The 25,244-nt window shown below is 35.7% G+C and overlaps 2 protein-coding genes across 2 annotated transcripts; one reads left to right on the top strand and one right to left on the bottom strand.

Annotated features, from left to right (window-relative positions):
- Window positions 1–3,393: 3,393 nt before the first annotated feature.
- On the bottom strand, window positions 3,394–4,909 carry LOC130592081 (repetitive proline-rich cell wall protein 1-like). Its single transcript, XM_057396236.1, has one exon. It carries the CDS (start codon window positions 4,835–4,837, stop codon window positions 3,542–3,544), a length of 1,296 nt encoding a protein of 431 aa, XP_057252219.1. The 5' UTR covers window positions 4,838–4,909; the 3' UTR covers window positions 3,394–3,541.
- A 2,657-nt stretch (window positions 4,910–7,566) lies between these two features.
- On the top strand, window positions 7,567–10,154 carry LOC104900315 (60S ribosomal protein L10a). Its single transcript, XM_010687706.3, has 6 exons — window positions 7,567–7,689; window positions 7,808–7,844; window positions 8,449–8,668; window positions 9,198–9,363; window positions 9,620–9,825; window positions 9,905–10,154. Exons 2-6 carry the CDS (start codon window positions 7,840–7,842, stop codon window positions 9,956–9,958), a joined length of 651 nt encoding a protein of 216 aa, XP_010686008.1. The 5' UTR covers window positions 7,567–7,689; window positions 7,808–7,839; the 3' UTR covers window positions 9,959–10,154.
- The last annotated feature ends 15,090 nt before the right edge of the window (window positions 10,155–25,244 follow it).

Here is a 25,244-nt window from a genome sequence, read left to right as displayed (position 1 = left end):
ATTATTAAGCTAACATACATCTTAAATTTTTTTATATATTATTGCTAATCTTTATTTATTGCTTGGCATATGTAAATTGTTAAGGACACCAACGACTTTGATCGAATGGGAAAAAGAACGACTTTCGCAATCATTTTGGGTTATTCCGTGGTTGCACCACCAGAGCATAAATGGGTCGTTTGGCGGCATTTTTGGGCAATTTAGATAGAGCGAAGTCCCGAGATGCATTATAAGTTGTGTCACACCAAATAAGAAGATTTTAGGGGGAAATATGACCGAGCTCGGATCGGAGGAACCTTAAAACGGACGAAGTAAAAGGCTATAAGTCACGCTTTTGGACGTCCACTGAGACCGTGCACCGAAGGCCTTGGAATTCCTCGTGGGGACATGGGAGGACATATTATGAACTCCCACGGCTTTGCACGGACATAAGAACCGCTTTTACGACCGTTTCGAAGCCATTCTGTGGTTGCACCACAAAATCATAAATGGGTCATATGGTGGCATTCTAGAGCATGCAGTTTAAATGGTGCGAAGGTCCTGGGATGCATTATAAGTCATGCCATACCTCATATGAATGTTTTCGGCGAATAATATGACCGGGTCCGAATGAGCCTAAAACGGAAGAATTTGAAGGATACGCTTTTGGACGTCCTCGGGTCAGTGCACCAAATGTCGTGTGATGTTTAGTGAGGACATGGGATGATATATTAAGAACCCTCACAGCTTTGAACGGGCACAAGAACGGATTTTGAGACTGTTTTGGGGCCATTATGTGGGTGCACCAAAAAAATTATAAATAGGTAGTTTGGTGGCATTATGGGGCAATGCATATGGTTCGAAGAGCCCGAGATGCATTATAAGTTGTGTTGGAACTCATAGAATGGTTTTTAACGAAAAAAATGACCGGGCCCAGGGGAGCCTAAAACGGACGAAATTGAAGGCTTATAAGTCACGCTTTTAGACGTCCTCGGGGCCCGTGCGTCAAATGTTGTGGGATGCCTCGTGGGGACATGGGAGGACATATTAAGGACTCCTACGGCTTTGAACGGTGATAAGAATGTCTTTTACGATCGTTTCACGTACATTCGGTGGTTGCACCACAAAATTACAAAATGGGTCGTTGGTGGCATTCTGAGGAAGTTTAGTGGTGTAAAGACCTCGGGTTGAATTATAAGTCGCCTCCACGTCCCATAGGAAGGTTTTCGGCAATAATATGATCAGGTCCGGGGCAGCCCTAAAACGGATGAATTGAAGGTTATTAGTCACGTTTTGGACATCTCTGGTCTCGTACATCGAATGTCGTGGGATGCTCGTAGAAGACATGGAGTACATATTAAGGACTCCAACGGCTTTGAACGGTACAGAACGGATTTTGAGACTGTTTTGGGCCATTCTACAGGTGCACCAAAAAAATCATAAATGGGTAGTTTGATGGCATTCTAGAGCAATGCAGATGGTTCGAATAACCCGAGATTAATTATAAGTTGTGTTAGACCCCATAGGACGGTTTTTAACAAAAAAAATGACCGGGCCGAGAGGATCCCTAAAACGGACGAAATTGAAGGCTATAAGTCACGTTTTTGGACGTTCTCGGGGCTCGTGCGCCAAATATCGTGGGATGCCTCGTGGGGACTTGGGAGGAAATATTAAGGACTCCCATGGCTTTGAACGGGGATAAGAATGTCTTTTACGGTCGTTTCACGTACATTCGGTGGTTACACCATAAAATTACAAATGGGTCGTTTGGTGGCATTCTGGAGGAAATTTAGATGGTGTGAAGACCTCGGGTTGCATTATAAGTCGTGCCACGCCCCATAAGAAGGTTTTCGGTGAATAAAATGACAAGGTCCGGAGCAGCCCTAAAACGGACGAAATTGAAGGCTATTAGTCACGCTTTTGGACATCTCTGGTCCCGTGCACTGAATGCCGTGGGATGCCTCATGGGGACATGGGAGTACATATTAAGGACTCCAACGGCTTTGAACGGGCACAAGAACGGAATTTTAGACTGTTTCGGGATATTCTTTATGTGTACAAACACTAAAAAAAAGCTCGTATAGCAACGGAAAGTTAGGGACGGATTAAAATCCGTCCCTAAATTAGGGACGGATTGTAGGATCCGTTTCTAATTAGGGACGGATACATAAAGCCGTCCCTAACTAGCGACGGATCCTAAAATCCGTCCCTAAATTTAGGGACGGATTGTAAAATCCGTCCCTAATTTAGGGACGGATTGTAAAATCCGTCCCTAATTTAGGGACGGATCCAGAAATCCGTCCCTAAACAATTAACTCCTTAAACCTTAGGGAAAACAATTGCCTTTAATGGGAAAATTTAGCTACGGAAATGAAAATCCGTAGCTAATTTAGCTACGGAAATGAAAATCCGTAGCTAAATTTGTAACGCCCCGAAAATTCATAACCTTAATTAAACACAATTGCTCATACTTGCAGCGGAAATGGAACTTAAGCTTGTGGGATATGCCCACTAACACAATGCAACCTTAAATAGTCCTTGATAACTATACATAAATACTCGACCCAAATAATAATAATAATTTCTCCATCACCAGATACCGCACACTTTCCCTTGAACATGTTCCTTATTAACAGCGCACTTGCAATGGCTATGCTCATACCTAAAACAGAAAACAAAACATCATGAGCCGAAGCTCAGTAACATACTACCCTAACAGCGTAAATTCATTTCAATTCATTTTATTTGCAAACAGGGAGAAGAGAATATAGTAAAACATATTTCAAATTCGTAATGAAATAATAGCAAAGTAAACAATTATAAATAGCATCGTGATACTTCATAAGTTCCCATTATATTTTCATCTTTTAGCTTGGTAACTGGCGAGTATAGAATGTGATGACCCTCAAGGAGCCCAGCTCCCTTTTTGGGTACACCACCATGTGATGATCCTCAAGGAGCCCAGCTCCCTTTTTGGATACACCACCATGCGATGATCCTCAAGGAGCCCCGCTCCCTTTTTGGATACACTGCTCACACCAAAATAGCATGCGGTACCCCTCAAGGAGCCCAGCTCCCTTTTCGGGTGTACGGCGGGTGCGAAGGTACGTGCACGACCATAAAGTAGATATTAGTTTGCTTTTTGGATACACCGCTCGCACCAAAATAGCATGCGGATTTGTTTGCTTTTCTCTTTACAAATTATAATTCTTTTTTCTCTTATCTCTTGACAAACTAAACGTCTGCTTATATTTTTCATGATATTATGAATTAGAATAAAGTACTATCCAATGAAAAACAACCTAAACACAATGATTTTTCATAAACTATGAAATAGCAGTGTCACGAAATTTTTATCTTCTTCTTTGAAAACGAACATGAAATATAAATTTCCACAATATATAAAATAAAAAATAGTCAAAAGCAATAATTCTTTATTAATTTGAATATAAAGGAATACAATAGATATGAAACAACTACTTCACCCAACTTAACTTCTCAAACACAAGATACAATTTGAAGATATGCAAATCAAAACAATCATTTTAATTGTCGTATTTGCTTAATATCCGTATGAAGGACTTGGAGTATATGTTGGAGATTTGTAAATTGGAGAAGGGGTATAAATTGGAGATTTGTAGATTGGTGATGCGGTATAAACTGGTGACTTGTACACATGGGATGGAGTGTAAGCTGGTGACTTGTACACTGGAGAAGGAGTGTAAACTGGTGACTTGTACACCGGAGAAGGAGTGTAAACCGGTGACTTGTACACGGGAGATGGAGTGTAAACAGGTGACTTGTACACAGGGGAAGGAGTGTAAATTGGTGACTTGTAGACAGGGGAAGGAGTGTATACTGGTGACTTATACACTGGGGAAGGAGTGTAAATCGGTGACTTGTACACGGGAGAAGGAGTGTATACAGGTGATTTGTACACTGGGGAAGGAGTGTAAATCGGTGACTTGTACACAGGGGATGGAGTGTAAACCGGTGACTTGTACACGGGGGAAGGAGTGTAAACGGGTGACTTGTAAACTGGGGAAGGAGTGTAAACCGGTGACTTGTAAACAGGGGAAGGAGTGTAAACTGGTGACTTGTACACTGGAGAAGGAGTGTAAACTGGTGATTTGTACACTGGAGAAGGAGTGTAAACTGGTGACTTGTACACAGGGGAAGGAGTGTAAACGGGTGACTTGTAAACTGGGGAAGGAGTGTAAACAGGTGATTTGTACACTGGGGATGGAGTGTACACCGGTGACTTGTATACTGGGGATGGAGTGTACACCGATGACTTGTACACTGGGGAAGGAGTGTAAACCGGTGACTTGTATACTGGGGAAGGAGTATAAACGGGTGACTTGTACACTGGGGAAGGAGTATAAACGGGTGTCTTGTATGTTGGGGATGGAGTGTAAACTGGTGATTTGTACACAGGGGAAGGAGTGTATGATGGGGATTTATACACTGGTGAAGGGGTATAAACCGGAGACTTGTATTCTGGTGACTTGTATATAGGGGATGGAGACTTATAAACTGGTGAAGGAGTATACTTTGGAGATTTATACACTGGTGATGGTGTGTATACGGGAGACTTATACACCGGTGATGGCGTATAAACAGGGGTCTTATATACTGGTGATGGTGAGTAAATTGGAGACTTATAAACAGGTGATGGTGAATAAACTGGAGACTTGTACACTGGAGATGGAGTATAAACAGGCGACTTATACACCGGAGAATAAGATGGTGTCTTGTATGCAGGAGCAGGACTATAGGTACTATAATCACTGGCAGATGCAACTGCTACCAATGTTATGAGAAGGAAGGACATGAAACAAACACGATTGTGAGTCATTTTGAAGGAATATAGACTCGAAAGAATTGTGTTATTGCTAGAGAAGGAAGCTAAGAGTGTTGATGATATTTAGTTTGCAATAAGGGATTTATATAGGACCTTCATTGGCCTAATTAAACAGGAGTATTATAATAAAATCTATATAATATAAAAGTTGAGCAAGTTTTACAATATTATTATTTTCGGTAGTTAGGTACCACAACTTTTCTCCAAGATTTTACTCGGAAATAAGGCTTCAGACTAATTACATTATCTTGATAGAATAATAGGGCTTTATATTATCATCCAGTAGCTGGCAAGTCGTAGGAAGTAGGCACCGTGGTTGAATTTGCATAAATTTAATCTTCCATAAGAACTCGCTGACAGCAAAGCTAGTGGAAGTATGTTACATGTAGATGGCTAGATGCCAAGAATCGTCAAGTTAGTCTAAGTTTTCTTGAGACAATGATTCATATGTTCTTTTTTTTATGATTGGGTCGTTTTTAGAATATTGTTAAACAAAAGATTTGGTAGTTTATTGTTTGTAGATTGTGATGCAGGGAAACGTTGGCTTGATGTGTTTTGTGTAATCCCTTTGATTTCTAATGAATTACTTCAATTTTTTTAAGGTCAAATTTCATAAATTTGACTATGGAATTCGAGTTAGAATCCAATTTGAATAAAGATGGATCAGATACAGAGGTGTAAAATCTAAATCATAGGTTATGCTCTTGTAATAATTTTTTATAATTTCTGTTAGTGCATAGTAAGAGATATTAATAATCAAACATGTGTTTTAGAGATTCGCAAAAAAGTTGTAAATGGAGCAATGAATTAAAGATGGAGGGAGTACCAATTGCAAATTCTTATAGGTGCATGTTCCTAGGATCACGTAGAACTATGTGCTCCCAAGCATAATTTTTGTGCATTTGTCACGTACTTTTGTCATCAAATAAACAAAATGTAATATGTGCAAATATAAATGTACAGAATATGTGAGAGGAAACAACATACTCTAGATGCTCCCAGGAGCACTATGGAAATTGAGTATGGTACAGAAAATTTCTTGATGAAGTAAATTATTTCATCTTAGTTCTAGGATAATATATAGTTAATGTTATAATTTTTACACTTCTTGAAAACAAGTGAAATGAGAGAAATATACATTACCCTAACCTCTTTGCAGATCACCTGGCCTATAAACTAATGTTAAAGTCACCTATAGTAACCTTCATGGATAGCGTATGGTTTTGGTTTGGATCCAATCTAATATAATCCAATATAATTCATACGCTTCTCTATTTATGTGAGAATTTTTTTGAGAAAAGTATTTCACTTATTTCAAAACGTATGAACCATATACCATATATAGGAGGCTTTTTAAAAAAATATTGGAAGCGCCAAATTGAATTACCATATAGCAACATTTATTTTGAATTATAAGTTCAGAATAATGAATATGAATAATCATTTGGATACATATATAAAATAAAATCGGTGCTTGATTCTCAATAAACAACAATATATTATTATTATTAATAAACTAATTGCAACTTTATTAATAAAATTCAAAAACGTATAATTTTATAGCAATGAGTTCGGCTCGAAGACTCTCTCAGTTTTCTTTTGTTCGTCCTGTTTGAAATTGGGGAAAACCAAGGATCATCATTATCATTTAATTTGGGAACAAATCTTGGTATACATGTAATATTTTATGTATACATTTTTCTTTTTGATAAGGTAAAAGAGAGAAAAGTCTAGTATTGGACCTGCTATTGAACATATCGAGCCAAGTCACCACTGAATCAAATCATTACTAGATCGCTTTGTCGGACACCAATATTTGGTTGATAACGGACGGTATAATAGAAAAGTAAGGATATAAACGAACAAAAAAAATAGAGAAATCAGCACATATAAAAATAAACAATCCATGATTTTTTCATATATATCTACTTTTTCCCTCTATCCAAGATAAACTCACAAGTCACAACCACGAGTCTTAATAACCCTATCCAATAAAATCCTTAACAATTAACAACTATGTCCAATGAAAATCTTTTTTAGGTTATAGTGTCCATTAACTAGGATTCATCCTCTATAAACCCCGTTCAAAGCGCAAATTAGATTGTAAACACGAGTCTACCATCTAATTTGTGCACATCATTCAACATAATGAACAAATTAAAACAACATCCTTAACGAACAAACTAAGCAGAAGAACGAAAGAATACATGAGACTCAATGAACATCTAAATCAACAATGAACAACAAGAAAAAAAGATGAATATAAGAGGAAATATCTGATGAACAACCACTCAACATAATGAACACACAAAGAAAACACAATGAACAAAGAAATATCTGCAATAAACAAACTAAGAAATATAAAGATAAATGTTAACAAAGGAGAATCGTTGAGATCGATGTTTATTGGAGAACAGTTGATGTACATTAGTTTCATATGTTCATCGAAGAATAGTTGATGTACATTAGTTTCACATGTTCATTAGAGAACAGTTCATGTACATTAGTTTCACGTTTTTTATGTTTTTTGGGCTGCATTTTGGCCCGTGTCTCCTATTAGAATGATAGATAAAAGTCCACCATCTACCAATTGCGTTCAAAGTTGCTGGGCCAATTCAATCCCAACAATTCTTATCTAGGACCATGAAAAACAATCATACTATTGTGGGCTTAAGGTTAACGGTACAGTATAAAGCATGACCCATCTTAAGAAAGTCGAACCATTTGAAATTAGCCCAAATAAAAAAGGCCCAAATACATTATACTTAAAACACTTATATTAAAGCTTCTTCTCTCTCATTTCACTTCTTCTTTGCAGCAGCCGCAAAACCCTAGCAATTTCTCTGGTACTCTCTCTCTCTATCTCTCTTTTTATTTCTTCCATAATTTCTGTGTTTATTTCAATTTCTCATTTTCGTCTAACTTTAAATTCGCCGTTTTTTTGTGATTTTTTTTTGTTATTAGGTTTTCGACTTTGCTCAATCTAAGCTTTAATCATGAGGTATGCGCATTTTTCTGATTTATGTTGTTTTTAATTCTTCAATCATGTTATTTCGTGTTTTTGATTTCATTTTTCCGAATGTTAAATTGTATAATTAGATAATTATTCATGAGATTATTTGAAGTTTTCGATTTCATTATATCAAATGCTAGATTGTTTGATTAGATTATTATTCCTGAGGTTATTTGAAGTTTTATGGAATCGAAAGTTGATGTTTGAATCTAATTAGAGCTGTTTTAGGTTTTCTGAGTTGTTGATAAGTTGTGTGAATTTATCTGTATTTTTCACTGATTTTTCTGTATTGAATACTTGCGATTTTTGTACTTTTTGCTGATTTCTTTTAGCGTAATTAGATGAATTTGTGGACTGACATTTGTTATCATTCTTAAAATCATATAATATCTGATGAAATGATATTTTTGCACTGACTAAATGCAAGTGTTGACGAATTGATGTTCGCCTTTAGTACAGTTTGACACCGAAATCCAATGTGCTGTGTATAACCACAGTGTTCATATTTTATCCCCTGTTCGTTGCTCGATTATGAATTTTGAAATCTCTAGCTGTGAGATAGATTTTGAATTCGATATTTTTGTTGTTTTAGTAAGCTTCAGGGAGAAGCTGTGAGAGAAGCTATATCTGGAATTGCAAATGATGCGAAAGAGAAGAATCGCAAGTTCACGGAGACAATTGAGCTCCAGATTGGTTTGAAAAATTATGATCCCCAAAAGGATAAGCGTTTCAGTGGCTCTGTTAAGTTGCCACACATCCCTCGTCCCAAGATGAAAGTTTGCATGCTCGGAGATGCACAACATGTTGAAGAGGTAGCAATTTCTTTCCCTGCTCCCTAAAATTTGTAACAATTTCCCTTAGATGCTCACCCAACTTACAACTTTGACCATTATATCTCCCAGCTTTTTTTAGCCAAGACCCAAAACTTTTGAAAAATGCAATAGCGATCTAGATAATCACATCTGTTATTTGTTTGTGTATAATAGTTAATGATATGGTCAAAGCATGTGAAATCTTAATTCATGGAGAAAGGTCTTGCCTGCTGATTTCTCTTTGGTCACTGTAGCAAAATGCACTTAAAATACAAGAACTTGTGTGAGTAAATCCTTGGAAATTGCCAGTTTGCTATGTATGGTTTACGAAATAGTCTATTTGTTTCAGCTCTTTGTTACGTACCATGGCATGTTTCTTAATCTAGCGTTATGGCTTGAGATTGTTCCTTGCTATTATTTAAAATAATATGCATTTGGTGATATCTGTGTATTATTCAGTTTCTAATACTTTGTGCCTGGATTTTGTATTTCCTCACTCATTACTGATGCATGTTTGATGTTATGGTAGGCTGAGAGAATAGGTCTAGAATGGATGGATGTAGAAGCATTGAAGAAACTTAACAAGAACAAGAAATTGGTTAAGAAGCTTGCTAAGAAGTACCATGCTTTCCTTGCATCTGAAGCAGTTATTAAGCAGATTCCCCGTTTGCTCGGTCCCGGTCTCAACAAGGCAGGCAAGTATTGATGAGTTGATGACTAGCTGTAATTATTAGATGATTACTTGATTAGCCTATATCCTTATGTGTTTCTAGGGTACTGTGATGTAGTAACTGATTTTAGTTGAGCTTACTTTCTAACCAGAGTCCAGCTGGATTCTTTTACTTAATATGCCGTGCAGACAATCTAGATTATGTTTTGTTACATCAGTTGCTGTGTGTACCAGTTGCACCTTCTAAGTTTCTTACTCATAACATGTACTGCTTATTTCAGGTAAGTTCCCCACACTTGTCACCCACCAAGAGCCGTTGGAAAACAAAGTAAATGAGATCAAGGCTACCGTGAAGTTTCAGCTCAAGAAAGTTCTCTGCATGGGAGTTGCTGTTGGTAACTGTAGTATGGAAGAGAAGCAGATCTTCCAAAACGTGCAAATGAGTGTCAACTTTCTTGTTTCACTATTGAAGAAGAATTGGCAAAATGTGAGGGTCTTTTCCTTAAATGCTTGTGATAAGATATATATTGTGCTCATAACTTATTATTTACTTCTGTTTTTGGCAGGTACGATGCTTATACCTTAAGAGTACCATGGGCAAGCCATACCGCATCTTCTAAGAGATTGCCCATCGCCATTTTTGGTTAAATTGGAAGTTTTGTTGATCGCCTTCGAGTACTACAATTATATTTGTTGTGAGCTTTAGTATACTTGGATTATGTCCTCGAATGTAATGGCTAAAAAATTTCTTCTTAGTTTCATTGTCCTTGGCAACTTTGATATCTATGATATTTTGACCCTTTTGGCAGTTTTGAATTTCCATTTGTTTTAGGAGCTATATATCTTTTGACGGTTTATCTTCCATTAGTTTTAAGATATGTTATGATATTTGCAATTTTAACGTAGTACCTCTTGGAGTTGTTAGATCGAGCTGTCGTGCTTATTTCATGAGAAGCATTTGGAAAATGTTTATGAACAGTATTTATTATACTTCCTCCGTTTTTTTAGATGTTATACTTTCTATTTTAGGAAGTTTTAAATTAGATGTTATATTTTTATTTTGGGTAATAATTTCTCTCTATCTCTCTCCTATCACATGGGACCCATTTGTTTTTCATTCTCTTTATCTCTTTCCTCTCCAAAAATTATCTAGGAGTCCGTGATTTGAAAAGTGTAACATCTAATAAAAAACGGAGGAAATATGCAGATTATGACTTTCAGTTTTCGTTAAAGCATATATGGATAATGATCAGTTTTCATATGCCATTAAACCGGACTAAAATGGCATTAAGACTAAGAACTTCCTAAACTTGTCCTATATATCGCCTTAGAGCATTGAGCATAACGGTCAATCTACAAAGTGGACAATTATGTTTTCTATTGATGTACTGTTATGGGTTTTTTTGGCCAGATAATATCTAACAAAGCACAAGTTTTGTAGACCTAATAACTTTTTTTGTGTAAAAAAACTTATTACCTTGATTAATGTTGAACCCATCCTTTGTTGTTGTCTCTTTGAATTTTATATCGTCATCTGATATGTGGGGTCTTACATTATCTTGCTGGATGACTAAGTCTTTCGGTAGAGGAGAAGGTCATTTGCTGATAATGGCTGATATGATATTGTATATGATTATCCTCCTGATGACTTGTGTGATTGATTCTACTGTCTTAATTTCAATAGTGTCTGCATGTCTATTTATGCTTTCTTTCTTTGCTACCACATATTGAATAAAAGAAAAAATGTTATATTTGCCTTCATGTATTTCTATGCCATTGCTATTATACATCGGCCTTCCTAATGACACCCAGGACCTTGATTTTCAGTGGATATCTCGTTGATTGATAACATCTAGAGCATGCAGTTTAAATGGTGCGAAGGTCCTGGGATGCATTATAAGTCATGCCATACCTCATATGAATGTTTTCGGCGAATAATATGACCGGGTCCGAATGAGCCTAAAACGGAAGAATTTGAAGGATACGCTTTTGGACGTCCTCGGGGTCAGTGCACCAAATGTCGTGTGATGTTTAGTGAGGACATGGGATGATATATTAAGAACCCTCACAGCTTTGAACGGGCACAAGAACGGATTTTGAGACTGTTTTGGGGCCATTATGTGGGTGCACCAAAAAAATTATAAATAGGTAGTTTGGTGGCATTATGGGGCAATGCATATGGTTCGAAGAGCCCGAGATGCATTATAAGTTGTGTTGGAACTCATAGAATGGTTTTTAACGAAAAAAATGACCGGGCCCAGGGGAGCCTAAAACGGACGAAATTGAAGGCTTATAAGTCACGCTTTTAGACGTCCTCGGGGCCCGTGCGCCAAATGTTGTGGGATGCCTCGTGGGGACATGGGAGGACATATTAAGGACTCCTACGGCTTTGAACGGTGATAAGAATGTCTTTTACGATCGTTTCACGTACAATCGGTGGTTGCACCACAAAATTACAAATGGGTCGTCGTTTGGTGGCATTCTGAGGAAGTTTAGATGGTGTAAAGACCTCGGGTTGCATTATAAGTCGCTCCACGTCCCATAGGAAGGTTTTCGGCAAATAATATGATCAGGTCCGGGGCAGCCCTAAAACGGATGAAATTGAAGGCTATTAGTCACGCTTTTGGACATCTCTGGTCTCGTACATCGAATGTCGTGGGATGCCTCGTAGAGACATGGGAGTACATATTAAGGACTCCAACGGCTTTGAACGGGTACAAGAACGGATTTTGAGACTGTTTTGGGCCATTCTACAGGTGCACCAAAAAATCATAAATGGGTAGTTTGATGGCATTCTAGAGCAATGCAGATGGTTCGAATAACCCGAGATTAATTATAAGTTGTGTTAGAACCCATAGGACGGTTTTTAACAAAAAAAATGACCGGGCCGGGAGGATCCCTAAAACGGACGAAATTGAAGGCTATAAGTCACGTTTTTGGACGTTCTCAGGGCTCGTGCGCCAAATATCGTGGGTGTGTCGTGGGGACTTGGGAGGACATATTAAGGACTCCCATGGCTTTGAACGGGGATAAGAATGTCTTTTACGATCGTTTCACGTACATTCGGTGGTTGCACCATAAAATTACAAATGGGTCGTTTGGTGGCATTCTGAGGAAATTTAGATGGTGTGAAGACCTCGGGTTGCATTATAAGTCGTGCCACGCCCCATAAGAAGTGTTCGTGAATAAAATGACCAGGTCCGGAGCAGCCCTAAAACGGACGAAATTGAAGGCTATTAGTCACGCTTTTGGACATCTCTGGTCCCGTGCACTACTGAATGTCGTGGGATGCCTCATGGGGACATGGGAGTACATATTAAGGACTCCAACGGCTTTGAACGGGGCACAAGAACGGAATTTTAGACTGTTTCGGGGATATTCTTTATGTGTACCAAACACTACAAAAAAAAGCTCGTATAGCAACGGAAAGTTAGGGACGGATTAAAATCCGTCCCTAAATTAGGGACAGATTGTAGGATCCGTTTCTAATTAGGGACGGATACATAAAGCCGTCCCTAACTAGCGACGGATCCTAAAATCCGTCCCTAAATTTAGGGACGGATTGTAAAATCCGTCCCTAATTTAGGGACGGATCCAGAAATCCGTCCCTAAACAATTAGCTCCTTAAACCTTAGGGAAAACAATTGCCTTTAATGGGAAAATTTAGCTACGGAAATGAAAATCTGTAGCTAATTTAGCTACGGAAATGAAAATCCGTAGCTAATTTAGCTACGGAAATGAAAATCCGTAGCTGAATTTAGCTACGGAAATGAAAATCCGTAGCTAAATTTGTAACGCCCCGAAAATTCATAACCTTAATTAAACACAATTGCTCATACTTGCAGCGGAAATGGAACTTAAGCTTGTGGGATATGGCCCACTAACACAATGCAACCTTAAATAGTCCTTGATAACTATACATAAATACTCGACCCAAATAATAATAATAATAATTTCTCCAACACCAGATACCGCACACTTTCCCTTGAACATGTTCCTTATTAACAACGCACTTGCAATGGCTATGCTCATACCTAAAACAGAAAACAAAACATCATGAGCCGAAGCTCAGTAACATACTACCCTAACAGCGTAAATTCATTTCAATTCATTTTATTTGCAAACAGGGAGAAGAGAATATAGTAAAACATATTTCAAATTCGTAATGAAATAATAGCAAAGTAAACAATTATAAATAGCATCGTGATACTTCATAAGTTCCCATTATCTTTTCATCTTTTAGCTTGGTAACTGGCGAGTATAGACATGTGATGACCCTCAAGGAGCCCAGCTCCCTTTTTGGGTACACCACCATGTGATGATCCTCAAGGAGCCCAGCTCCCTTTTTGGATACACACCATGCGATGATCCTCAAGGAGCCCCGCTCCCTTTTTGGATACACCGCTCGCACCAAAATAGCATGCGGTACCCCTCAAGGAGCCCAGCTCCCTTTTCGAGTGTACGGCGGGTGCGAAGGTACGTGCACGACCATAAAGTAGATATTAGTTTGCTTTTTGGATACACCGCTCGCACCAAAATAGCATGCGGATTTGTTTGCTTTTCTCTTTACAAATTATAATTCTCATTTTTCTCTTATCTCTTGACAAACTAAACGTCTGCTTATATTAGTTTCATGATATTATGAATTAGAATAAAGTACTATCCAATGAAAAACAACCTAAACACAATGATTTTTCATAAACTATGAAATAGCAGTGTCACGAAATTTTTATCTTCTTCTTTGAAAACGAACATGAAATATAAATTTCCACAATATATAAAATAAAAAATAGTCAAAAGCAATAATTCTTTATTAATTTGAATATAAAGCAATACAATAGATATGAAACAACTACTTCACCCAACTTAACTTCTCAAACACAAGATACAATTTGAAGATATGCAAATCAAAACAATCATTTTAATTGTCGTATTTGCTTAATATCCGTATGAAGGACTTGGAGTATATGTTGGAGATTTGTAAATTGGAGAAGGGGTATAAATTGGAGATTTGTAGATTGGTGATGCGGTATAAACTGGTGACTTGTACACATGGGATGGAGTGTAAGCTGGTGACTTGTACACTGGAGAAGGAGTGTAAACTGGTAACTTGTACACTGGAGAAGGAGTGTAAACCGGTATAAATTTAGCTACGGATTTTTATTTTCGTCCCTAAATTTAGCTACGGATTTTTATTTTCCGTCCCTAATTTAGGGACAGATTTAAATTCCATCCCTAAATTTCCGTCCCTAATTTAGGGACGGAATACAAAGTTCCGTCGCTAAATTGATTTAGCGACGAAGGTTTTAGGGACGGACAGAATCCGTCCCTAAATCCGTCGCTAATTCAATTTAGCAACGGATTTTGCCTATTTAGCGACGGATTATGTCCATCGCTAAAACGAGTTTTTTTTGTAGTGAAAAAAATCATAAATGGGTCGTTTGGTGACATTCTGGGGAAATGCAGATGGTGCGAAGAACCCGAGAGGTATTATAAGTTGTGTTGGACCCTATAGGAAGGTTTTTAACGAAAAATGTGATCGGTCCCAGGGGAGCCTAAAACGGACGAAATTGAAGGCTATAAGTCACGCTTTTGGACGTTCTCGGGCCCGTGCGCCAAATGTCGTGGGATGCCTCGTGGGGACATGGGAGTACATATTAAGGACTCCCACGGCTATTAACGGGCATAAGAATGTCTTTTACGATCGTTTCAGGTACATTCGGTGGTTGCACCCCAAAATTACAAATGGGTCGTTTGGTGGCATTCTGGGGAAATTTAGATGGTGTGAAGCCCTCCGGTTGCATTATAAGTTGTGCCACGCCTTTAGGTTATAGGTGATAAGACTATAAACTATATATAATCATATGATATTGAACAAAATTGTTAAATGTTCTTCTTATATCGTTGTAATGTTCTACGAAAAATTTGTTTTTAAAGGTAAGCTGAAATCCATTGTTGGGCGAATTTGAAAGTTATAGGTTATAATACTTATAACAATAATAATAAGTTTTTAGATAAGGATTATCTAAATTGAACTTATATAATTTCTTTATCTGATCTCATCTTATCTGATCTTCTCTAATCTGATTCGATTTGGTCTGATCTTGTCTATTCTAATCTGATCTAAATAAGCAAAAATAATGTGAAATGAATATAGCCTAAATCCAAGGGAGAAAGAGAATAAAAGATTGGCTTCTTTTTCTTCACCACTCCGAGTTGTTTAGTCACAAAATATTAGATGGTAATAACTTATAGGCATTAAGGGCTTCAATCGATTTGGGGTTGGGGTTGGGGGGGGGGGGGGGGTTAGGGGCGACAGCCGATAGTTACATAGCGTGCGTGAAACAAATCATGCAACATATATTGGTGCATCATAATCCGAGTAAATCAGATCGATTACAGTTAGATTCTTTTTCAGGGAAATCAGATTAGAATTCATCATAATACTTACAATAGTGAAAAACAATTGATATACTGCGAGCTTGGCGTCTACTGAAATGATTTTTATTTAGGTAGAAACCACGCATACATACATCGGCATTCTTACAATTAGACATAAAATATACTATGGACACATATATAGGGGCTTTATTTTCTTTGTAATAATCACAACTTAATATTGTAGAATTTAACTGCAAGTACCGCTGATATAGCCGTCGCAAGTGTAGCCGGGACAACACGGATCAAGGGCACCACAAGGATCTCCAACTCCTGGGCACCACGCACATTCATGAGTAAAACCAAGACGTCCAGTTGGATGAAAATAGCAATTAGAGCCTGCGCAACAATCATTTGCGTAAAATAAGCAGTGTTCGCCGTTTTGCAGGCATGCCGTGGCGCGAGTGCTGGTGCTCACAATAATCACAACAGTAAGAAGGAGAACACTAATCATTCTTGTCATATCAACCCCTCTCTTCATCCTCATCGTCGCCGCGATATTAATAATTATAATTATGTGTAGGACTTACTGTGTTTATGCTATTTTTGCGTGTTTTATTTGGAAAATGCTGATAGAAAGAAGAATGATTAGATGTGCGAGTTCCTGTTATATAACCATTAAACATGTATTATACATATCCTTACGCTAACCTAACTCTAGCTTTAGAAAGACACTTTAATATGATTTAGATGAACTTGATTAATTAATTAATCTCATGAATCATGAATTGATCGATCCCCTAATGAATACCAGAGAATGATGATCTAAATTTCAGCACTTAAAAATTAAAGTCGTCGCATATCTTCACAAAAGAAAAAGTAGTAGAATTTGGAATTGCAGACATTTTTAAGTCTATCTTAATCAATAGGCATATATTAACTCGCTAAGTCTTATGTGTGGTTGAATGGTGTAGCCAATCCACATATAAGGTTAATTATTGTATTTTGAAGTTACTAATTATTATGCTAAGGGCTATTTAATTATTAATATAGTAGGGGTTATTGATAATTATTGAAGTCACCTGTCTCATGTTGGGGTTACTAATTACTGTTAATAGCCATAGGATTTACTCCCTCCGTCCCAAAATATAGTTCCTATTTCTATTTTAGGAGTCAAATTTTAAAAACTTTGACCAAATATTCTTACTAATTTATACATAAAAACATATTCATGAGGGATCTTGTTAGATTCGTCTCAATGTATAAATTCGTAATATCAAGTTTTTATATTTTTTACTAATAAGAAATAGAAGATATCGTAGGTCAAAAGTATGTCTTGGAGACTGTGCAAAATGAAATGGGAACTATATTTTGGAACGGATGAAGTGCTTATTAAAGTTACTTATAATTTGCGACCACTTATACAAATTGAAGGCGTTACCTATGTCTTAATATACTTAGTTTGAATTGTCCATGTATGGCCATATGGTTGTTAATCTAGCGGTGGGCCACGAAAGACTTGCTGATACTAATTAATTATTACATGCAAGAAATACTAAGATTAAGAAAAAAACTAGGATTTTAAGAGAGAAAAAGAGTGGTGCCTAGTTGTGTAACTATTATTTAGCTCTGTAACGAGTTTTAAACAATTTTGGTATTTGCCACTTTAAGTTATAGGTCGTTTAAAACAACATCAACAAAATGCAGCGGGAAAACAAGATATAATTTAATTATCCATTTTGAAGCTCTTGAGGTTCATATAGGCCTAGCAACATCTTTTTCAACGCGAGAATTTTAGGCTTCGGACATGAGTTTTGTTTATGTCAAAAATTGACTAAGGGACAATCTTTATTGGGACATCGATAACTATATTAAAACAATAGAAACAAAAGACGAAATTCAAGTCTCAAAAATAAAGAACGGGAAAACAAGAAATGGTGTCACGGAAAGCCCTAATGAAGATGGGTAAAAATCACAAGTGGCTTGTGAGTCCACCAATCCACTATAATGCCGGTGTTAAAGCCACGTTGAATGCATATACATTGTCGTAAAAGCCGAAATTAAATCTCCCAAAACATGTTAAAGAGATGGTAAAAAGTATAAACCAATCCGCTCATGGAGACCCGCAATTGGATGAAGGCGTTCATTTTTTTTTTTTTGGATCAGTAAAATGGTGCGCAAGGTAATCTATAAGGCATATATTGCGTCATTTCCATTTTTTCATCATTCTTTCTCTCATTTTCATGGAACTAACTTAATTATATAAAATTTATATATTTGGTTGTAAATAGAGAATATGTATTAGTTGTACATTCTAAGTTTTTTCTTCCCCCTTTTCTTTTCTTTGTTTCCCCATATATCTTCTTTTTGTTTTTCTTGGTTCTTCTCGCAGTCCCTTCAATGTTTAGGAACTGTTGGAGATGAGCTAGTAACATACTAACATGGAACTAATAGCAAGTTTTGAGTCATTCGGGAAACATCCTCTCACAAAGAAAGCAAGGAGATTATTTCCCAGCCAGTAACAAAGTGAAACAACAATGACATATATACAACATTTAGAAGTAGAACACAGCAATATACGCCATTTAAGTTAGCAAATGGATGTGGTATTCATAATCCTATGAGCTCCAATCCTTAGGCCAAGCAACAGTAGCCCGCCGAAGCTAGCTAGTCCTACATTCGCCGACGCCGAGGCCGAGACGGCGAGACTAAGAACACTTCAATTCCCGTCGGAGCTACTTTGTCTTGCCCTCCGTGCTGTTTGTTAATTCATCAGAAGTAGGAACTCCAGCTAACCAGCATGGGCGGATCTAGAGGGGGTACAAGGGGTACAGTTGTACCCCCATTATTTATGGAAAATAATGAAAACAAATCAATAAGTTGAGGTTTGTCTTGTTGGTAGCAAAAGGGCAAAGAAAGATCCATGAATTTATGAAGAGGTCTTGAGTTCAAAACCCCACAAAGTTCTTTTTATGCTTTTAATTACTTACCCTTTGCCTCATGTTTAATTTATCTTCAACACTTTTACTATATACTACTCTCTATGGGCCTATGGCTATTAGTGTGAAACTAAAAATTTATAAGTAAGCTTACTCTGCAACTACAAATTCCTAAGCCCACAAAAATAAAAGCTCCGAAATAATAATTTTGTCTCTATTATTTTTCCTTCAAAATTTCCTCATTTATATACTTAAACTACTGTTTTTAAATTGAACAACTTATTTTAAAGATCTGGTTATTTAAATTGAAACATTGAACACTTAAATAGTTAGCAATTATATCTAAGTTATTACTTAAACTTAAGGAGAAAAAAAAATTTCTCATTTATATACTTAAACAACTGTTTTTAAATTGAACAACTTATTTCTAAAGATCTGGTTATTTAAATTGAAACATTGAACACTTAAATAGTTAGCAATTATATCTAAGTTCTTACTTAAACTTAGGGAGAAAAAAATGTTAATAAAGCTTTATTTTGAAAAAAAAAAATTAACGAGTCTAACTACTTACGTATTCGTACCCCCATGAGTAAATTCCTAGATACGCCACTGCTAACCAGTAACCAGTCTATTGTTCGCCCGCAATACTTTAATTTATGCACGCTCGTTTAGGTCCGGAGGTGTCCGAGTGGAGATATTGGGAAAACAAACGCTAGACTTCCTAAATCTGGATTTAGGAAGTCTAGCGTGGATTTTTGTAGCCTGTAAATAATAGGCATGTTTAGTACCCTTTACTGTTAATAGTCAAGGTTGTCTAATAGAGCGTGCAAAGCCACGATCTAGGACTTCGATTTTTAGAGAGGTCAAAAGTCTTACATGTTTATTTTAAGCATATTATTTAAATTTAAGCGTTATTTTGTCAAATAATGACAATTTATAAGATACAATATATATTTTCGCAAACTTATCTATGATATTCTTAGATTTAGGTTTCAATATTACAATTAGCTCATAGGTCTCAAAATTTCTAATAGAGTCAGCCTAGTTAATAGTGTGGTATGCCCTTTGTCAATGAAACTTCATCGGTTTGTTTTGTCATTCTTCGCTTCAATATTTTCTTCTCTTCGTATATGTTCTTTTAACTTCTAAAACATTAACTTTATGTTATGTGCTTAAGAATTGGTTGGCTTCGCGTAAGCTAACTTTTACTTCCTCCGTTTTTTTATAGATGCTACATTTCCCTTAAATGGAAATGTTATAATAGATGATACATACCATAAATGGATTCATTTTCACCATAAAAATCTTAAAATACTATTAAAAAGTTGGTGTCCCCACCTTCTCTTTTAAAATACTCATACTTTTTCCTTAACAAATTGTTTTTTATTCAAAAAGTGGTGGTCCCCTACTTTCTCTCTCTACCTTTCTTAAACTGAACTTCTATACATCGCCCAACAATTACTTAAAATCGCCCAAAAAAACAATGCAATTACATTTATAACCTTCCTCTTTTTTTCCTTAAATCCACACCATCCACCTCACCTCCTGTCTGCCTGGCTGCCGCCACTACCACCACCACCATCTCCCTCACCCTAACCGCTTCTCTCTCTCCTGAATGAGTCACCATTTTAACAAACCCTTCATTTTTTCTTTCTTCTCCACTTCATCATTTTTCCTTTTAAAGATTCGATTTACTCCCAGAAAATCAAATAAAACCATTCAATTCTTATTCAAACTGCCCAACTGACTCCAAAGCTTTGAGGAAACTCATATAAGCTCAATTATCACTTTAGGAAACCTTCAGCTCCTGCTGAAAATAAAGTTCGCAATTAACATTGAGAATGTGCCAGTACATTCAACTTTTCTTCCTTTCTTCTCCACTTCATCATTTTTCCTTTTAAAGATTCGATTTACTCCCAGAAAATCAAATAAAAAACATTAACTCTTATTCAAAGCTTCGTCGAATTTTTTTTATACTCGAGAACGTCCTGGCCGGACGATCGCCCCATGGGCTGAACGTCCTGGCGGGACGTTCTCGAGTATAAAAAAAATTCAACACGGTGGCTGCGGTGGAGGTCGATGACGGTAGTGGGAAGGTAGGTGGTGGTTTTCATACCCTAGCTTACCTCACACCAACAATTCTTTGAAACTCTTCTTTCCATGGAACGAATCATATAGCTGTGAAAATCATATTCCTAGTAAGGTTATGATTCTGTCAAGCACAGTGAAAGAAACTGAGTTAGAATTCAAGTGAGACTTATATACCAAACTAGAAAAGTTTGAAATTTTGAAAACTAGATGTTGTTTTGGCCAAAATTCTGGCTGAATATAAATAAAAAGCACTATATTTTTGGCAATAGGTTGGTGGTGGTGGGATGGTGGGAAAAGAGAAGGTGAAATGGTAGTAGGTTGGTGGTGGTGGGGTGGTAGGTAGTGTAGAAAAGAGGAAAGGGTAAATTGGACTATAAAAATATATTTTGGGCGATTTTAAGTATTTTATGGGCGATGTTTAACAATTCCCTTCTTAAAAACCCCCCACTTTCTCTATGTAGCAAGAATTAAAACACGGAGGAAGTATATCATAATTGAAAATTACAAAAGTTAGATAACCTTTTTAATCAGATATATAATTACCTAATAGTAGTCAAGCATATGACCATATTAGATACCTGGTCAACCACCCAACAGATTTGCTTGGACCTCTTTATTTTTGTATGTTAACACACATGGAAGGATTTTAGTTAGGGTTGATAGAGGTTTGATCTCCAATAATTTTTTTGGCATATTGATATGTAAAAAAGAAATTGTGTATCATAATGGATATGATTCAACTTTTAATATAATTTTACGTGATCAAAATTCGATCTTTTTAAGTTTTTGGTCCAAAATCTATCACTTGTTATTTATATATAAAGAGCATACTAATCTTGAGATAAAGATTGTATGATGGGTACCAACCTAGTCGCTAGTATTCCCTTAAAGCAAATCCCTGATTATCAATAGCAAATGAAGATTGAAGAGATTAAATATTGAAGATCTTATGATTAGAGGTAATTGAGATATATACTACCTCTGTTTTTATTTAGTTGCAACATTTTGACTTTCACGCTTGCCAATGTACAATTTCAAATCATTTTATCTCTAATTGTATGTAAGTAAAAATTATAAAAATTTGATATTATGAAAGCTTACATCGAAACGAATCAAACAAGACACCACATGACTATATTTTGTTTAACATATAAATCAATAAATGTGGTCAAATAAGAGAACATGAATAGTACAATTTGTCAAACGTTGCAACTAAAAAAGAACGGAGGTAGTATGACTTATATGGCTTACATAGCCACGTCTCATAGCAAAATTGGGCTTACATGAGCTGGTAGCTATTAGTATACAAGCCCAATATGAAATGGGCCTAATGATAAGGTCAGATCTGAGGTTGTGATGAAACTTGGAGAAATATATAGCCTAAGAAAGTATGGAACAAAGGGCCAAATTAAAGGGGAGTTATTTAAGTATAGATATGGATTTTTGATAAAGAGAGAAATTAATTAACTAAACCTTAATCAAAATTACTAATTAACTTACATCCCCTCGTCTCTATTATGGGTAAAAGGAAGTTTCATCTAAGCAAAAATCCCATCGCAACCTTTGTTGATGAACCAAAACCACCACTAATTATTGTATAACAATAGTTTCATCAATCCATTATGTTGGCCACTAAACTAAGCTTGCTTGGTGGAGGTGGTGGGAAACTCTCAAGCGTTCATCTGTGCAGCTGAACTGGCTGATATGCTATAGGTGCTGGTCAAGTAGGATCCTTCTTCTTATCAAAGGAGTTTCTAGTGGGGACCTAAAAAAAAAAATTATGTTGGTCACTAACATCTATATAGTAAGTTATGTCAACTTTGTAGGTTAAACTCTTTGGGAATGAATGTGTGTGATGAAGGAGCTTCATTATATATATACATATATACTTTCTTTATTTAGAAATAAATGAAATGTAGGGTCTGAGGGAGTTAGGCATGGGGATCAAGGAGAGAGATAGAGAGAAACAAAAACGAGGAACTCATGTGATGAATAGAGATATATAGAGAGAAGTAAATGAAAAAAAAAATTATTATATTTAGTTTTAAAACAATCTAAAATGATAAGTATAGCGTCTATTTAATTAGATTAATAAGCATATTACTTCATTAATGATTATTGTGTATTAACTACTCTTTTTCTTAAGCCAACTTATTTTCTCCTTTTCATATATTTGTAACTAGAAAATTATTGTATTTTTTCCGTCAAAAAAATTTATTATTATATTGTGAAAGGAACCATAAGTGAGTGAAAATGTATTATATTATAGGAGCTTAATAATATAATATTACCAAAGGGAATTAAGATTTCCTCTAAACATGTATATCCTGTATTTTTTTTTTCTTCCTATTTTAACTGTATAATTGTTGGTTCTGGATCTTACTAAAATTATAAATACTTATGAGAATGAAGTTTAACAAGTCTTTAGTTAATTTATGAATAATTTGAATACTCTTATTAGGAAACAAAAACTTTGTCCACCTAGTGGCTACCAACTAGAAATAGACATTATTAAATTTAGTAGATTCTAGCTTTAAATTATTATTGATTTTTTAGTGGTCTATTTTAAAGGTGCGTACCTTATTTTTTTCTTATTTTTCTGAACTTTCTTTTTTTTTTTTCAAAACTTTTCTTATTTAACCTGAATACTTTTATGAACTTTTTTTCCAGAACTTTTGTTTAGCTTGGCCAATAAAGTAAAGAGAATAAATTGTTAGCTCAGCCAATTCAATAAATAGATTTTTTTTATCCATATGAGCCACGAAGGCGGTGCAAAGTACAAAGAAGGGAAGGAGGGATTTGAACCTGTGACCTATCGTTCACAGCACCTCAATCTTAACCACTAGGCCAAGATATCCTTGGTAATTCAATAAATAGATGAATCGATCTACCTCTTATTATGACTTTTCCAATAACTAACGACGTTGACCTGATCCTTTTACGTACGTTTGCATTCGAAAATACTAAGTTTTGGGAGCTCAACTAGATATTAGGCTCGGACTATATCTCAGGTAAGAAAAAATTTCATTTATTAATGTTGTATTTTAAAATAATAACACTAAATACAACTTGGTTTAGTGGTTAAAACTTTAGTATATGAACTTGAAGTCACGGGATCAAAACCCGTACTATACAATTTATTAATTTTTTTATTATACACGTGACACAATTCTTTGTTTAGAGGCGCCTTTTTAATATTTATATAGAGTATTGAACTCCAAAGAGTATTAATTTCATCACCTAATAGCGGGCAATAATTATGAGGCAGTGATTATAATGCAAAAATTTCGCAAAGGCTACACATACATTGAGTGTATGTGTGCCACACATACACTAGGTTATGTTTTACTACTAAAATTTATACCTTGTGTATATATTACTATTAAAATGTATATATTGTTAGAAATATTACAAACTTACAATGTTTCGACAGATAATTTTGTTTTTAATGATTTGTTCTTTATTGTTTGAAAAAGTTGTTTTATGATATTTTCTTTGTTTAGATTTGTATGAATCCTTTGTTTAAAACTAAAAAAAAAGAATTATAATTTTTTTTTCCAGATTATTCATATATTAGCTTCATCTACTATTGATTTCTACTAAATTTTCCTGTCGTTTTCAATTATTTAATTTGTTTGTAAAATAATAATGTTATATTTGCATCCCTACCATGTAATAAAACTCAATTCGAAATATAGTATTTCAATCGTCTTTGTATTATGTAAATTCAAATATCATTGAATAATTAACAAAACAGGTTCAAATGATTGTAAGTTTGTAAATATTTTTAATAACTATATACATTTGAATAATAACACATACAAAAAATATACTTTTTAGTAGTAACACATGCATCCAGTATATATATGGCTCACATACACCGAGTATATGTATATCATCTCTTTAAACGTTTGACTTAATCTCACCAATTGCGAGCTAGTGCATACCAAATAATTAGTAGATGTAAATTGTTAGGTAGCTTGTTATTTCTCCATTGTGATGCCAATAATAGTCGACTTAGTCCGACTTTCCATCAACAAATTACTTATATGATATATCAGTTCTATAATAATAGGTTTTGAAGTGGATAGAAAGTTGGTTGGTAGCTTTATTTTATTTTTTTCTATGGGCGTAAGCAACTTGCATTGTTTAAAAATGGGTAATTTTTTGCACGGTCGGTATTTACTAATACCGTCTATATTTCTCTACGTATAATGTTTTTTTTACTTTTTTTTATCTCAAAAATATATAAAATTATTTACTTAGCATGAACCGAACCATATTTTAGTTCCACCATGATCCATGTGAACCAACCACTTTTTTGAGGTTATGTTTCGATACATTGTAGGATAATAGTTAGTCGAGGTCTATAATTGACTAGTAGCTCGAAAGTATAGGCTGTTAGAAACAATGCATAGAAAGCTTGAAACGTTCACTTCTAATAATGGGGAACGTCCACCCTTTGCTTCATTCAACACAATTTTGTAGTTTAAAATTT

This window comes from Beta vulgaris, chromosome 7, assembly GCF_026745355.1.
Source record: "Beta vulgaris subsp. vulgaris cultivar EL10 chromosome 7, EL10.2, whole genome shotgun sequence".
NCBI lineage: Eukaryota > Viridiplantae > Streptophyta > Magnoliopsida > Caryophyllales > Amaranthaceae > Beta > Beta vulgaris.
Note: the sequence above shows the minus strand (reverse complement) of the source record. Positions and strands in the feature narration are given on the sequence as shown.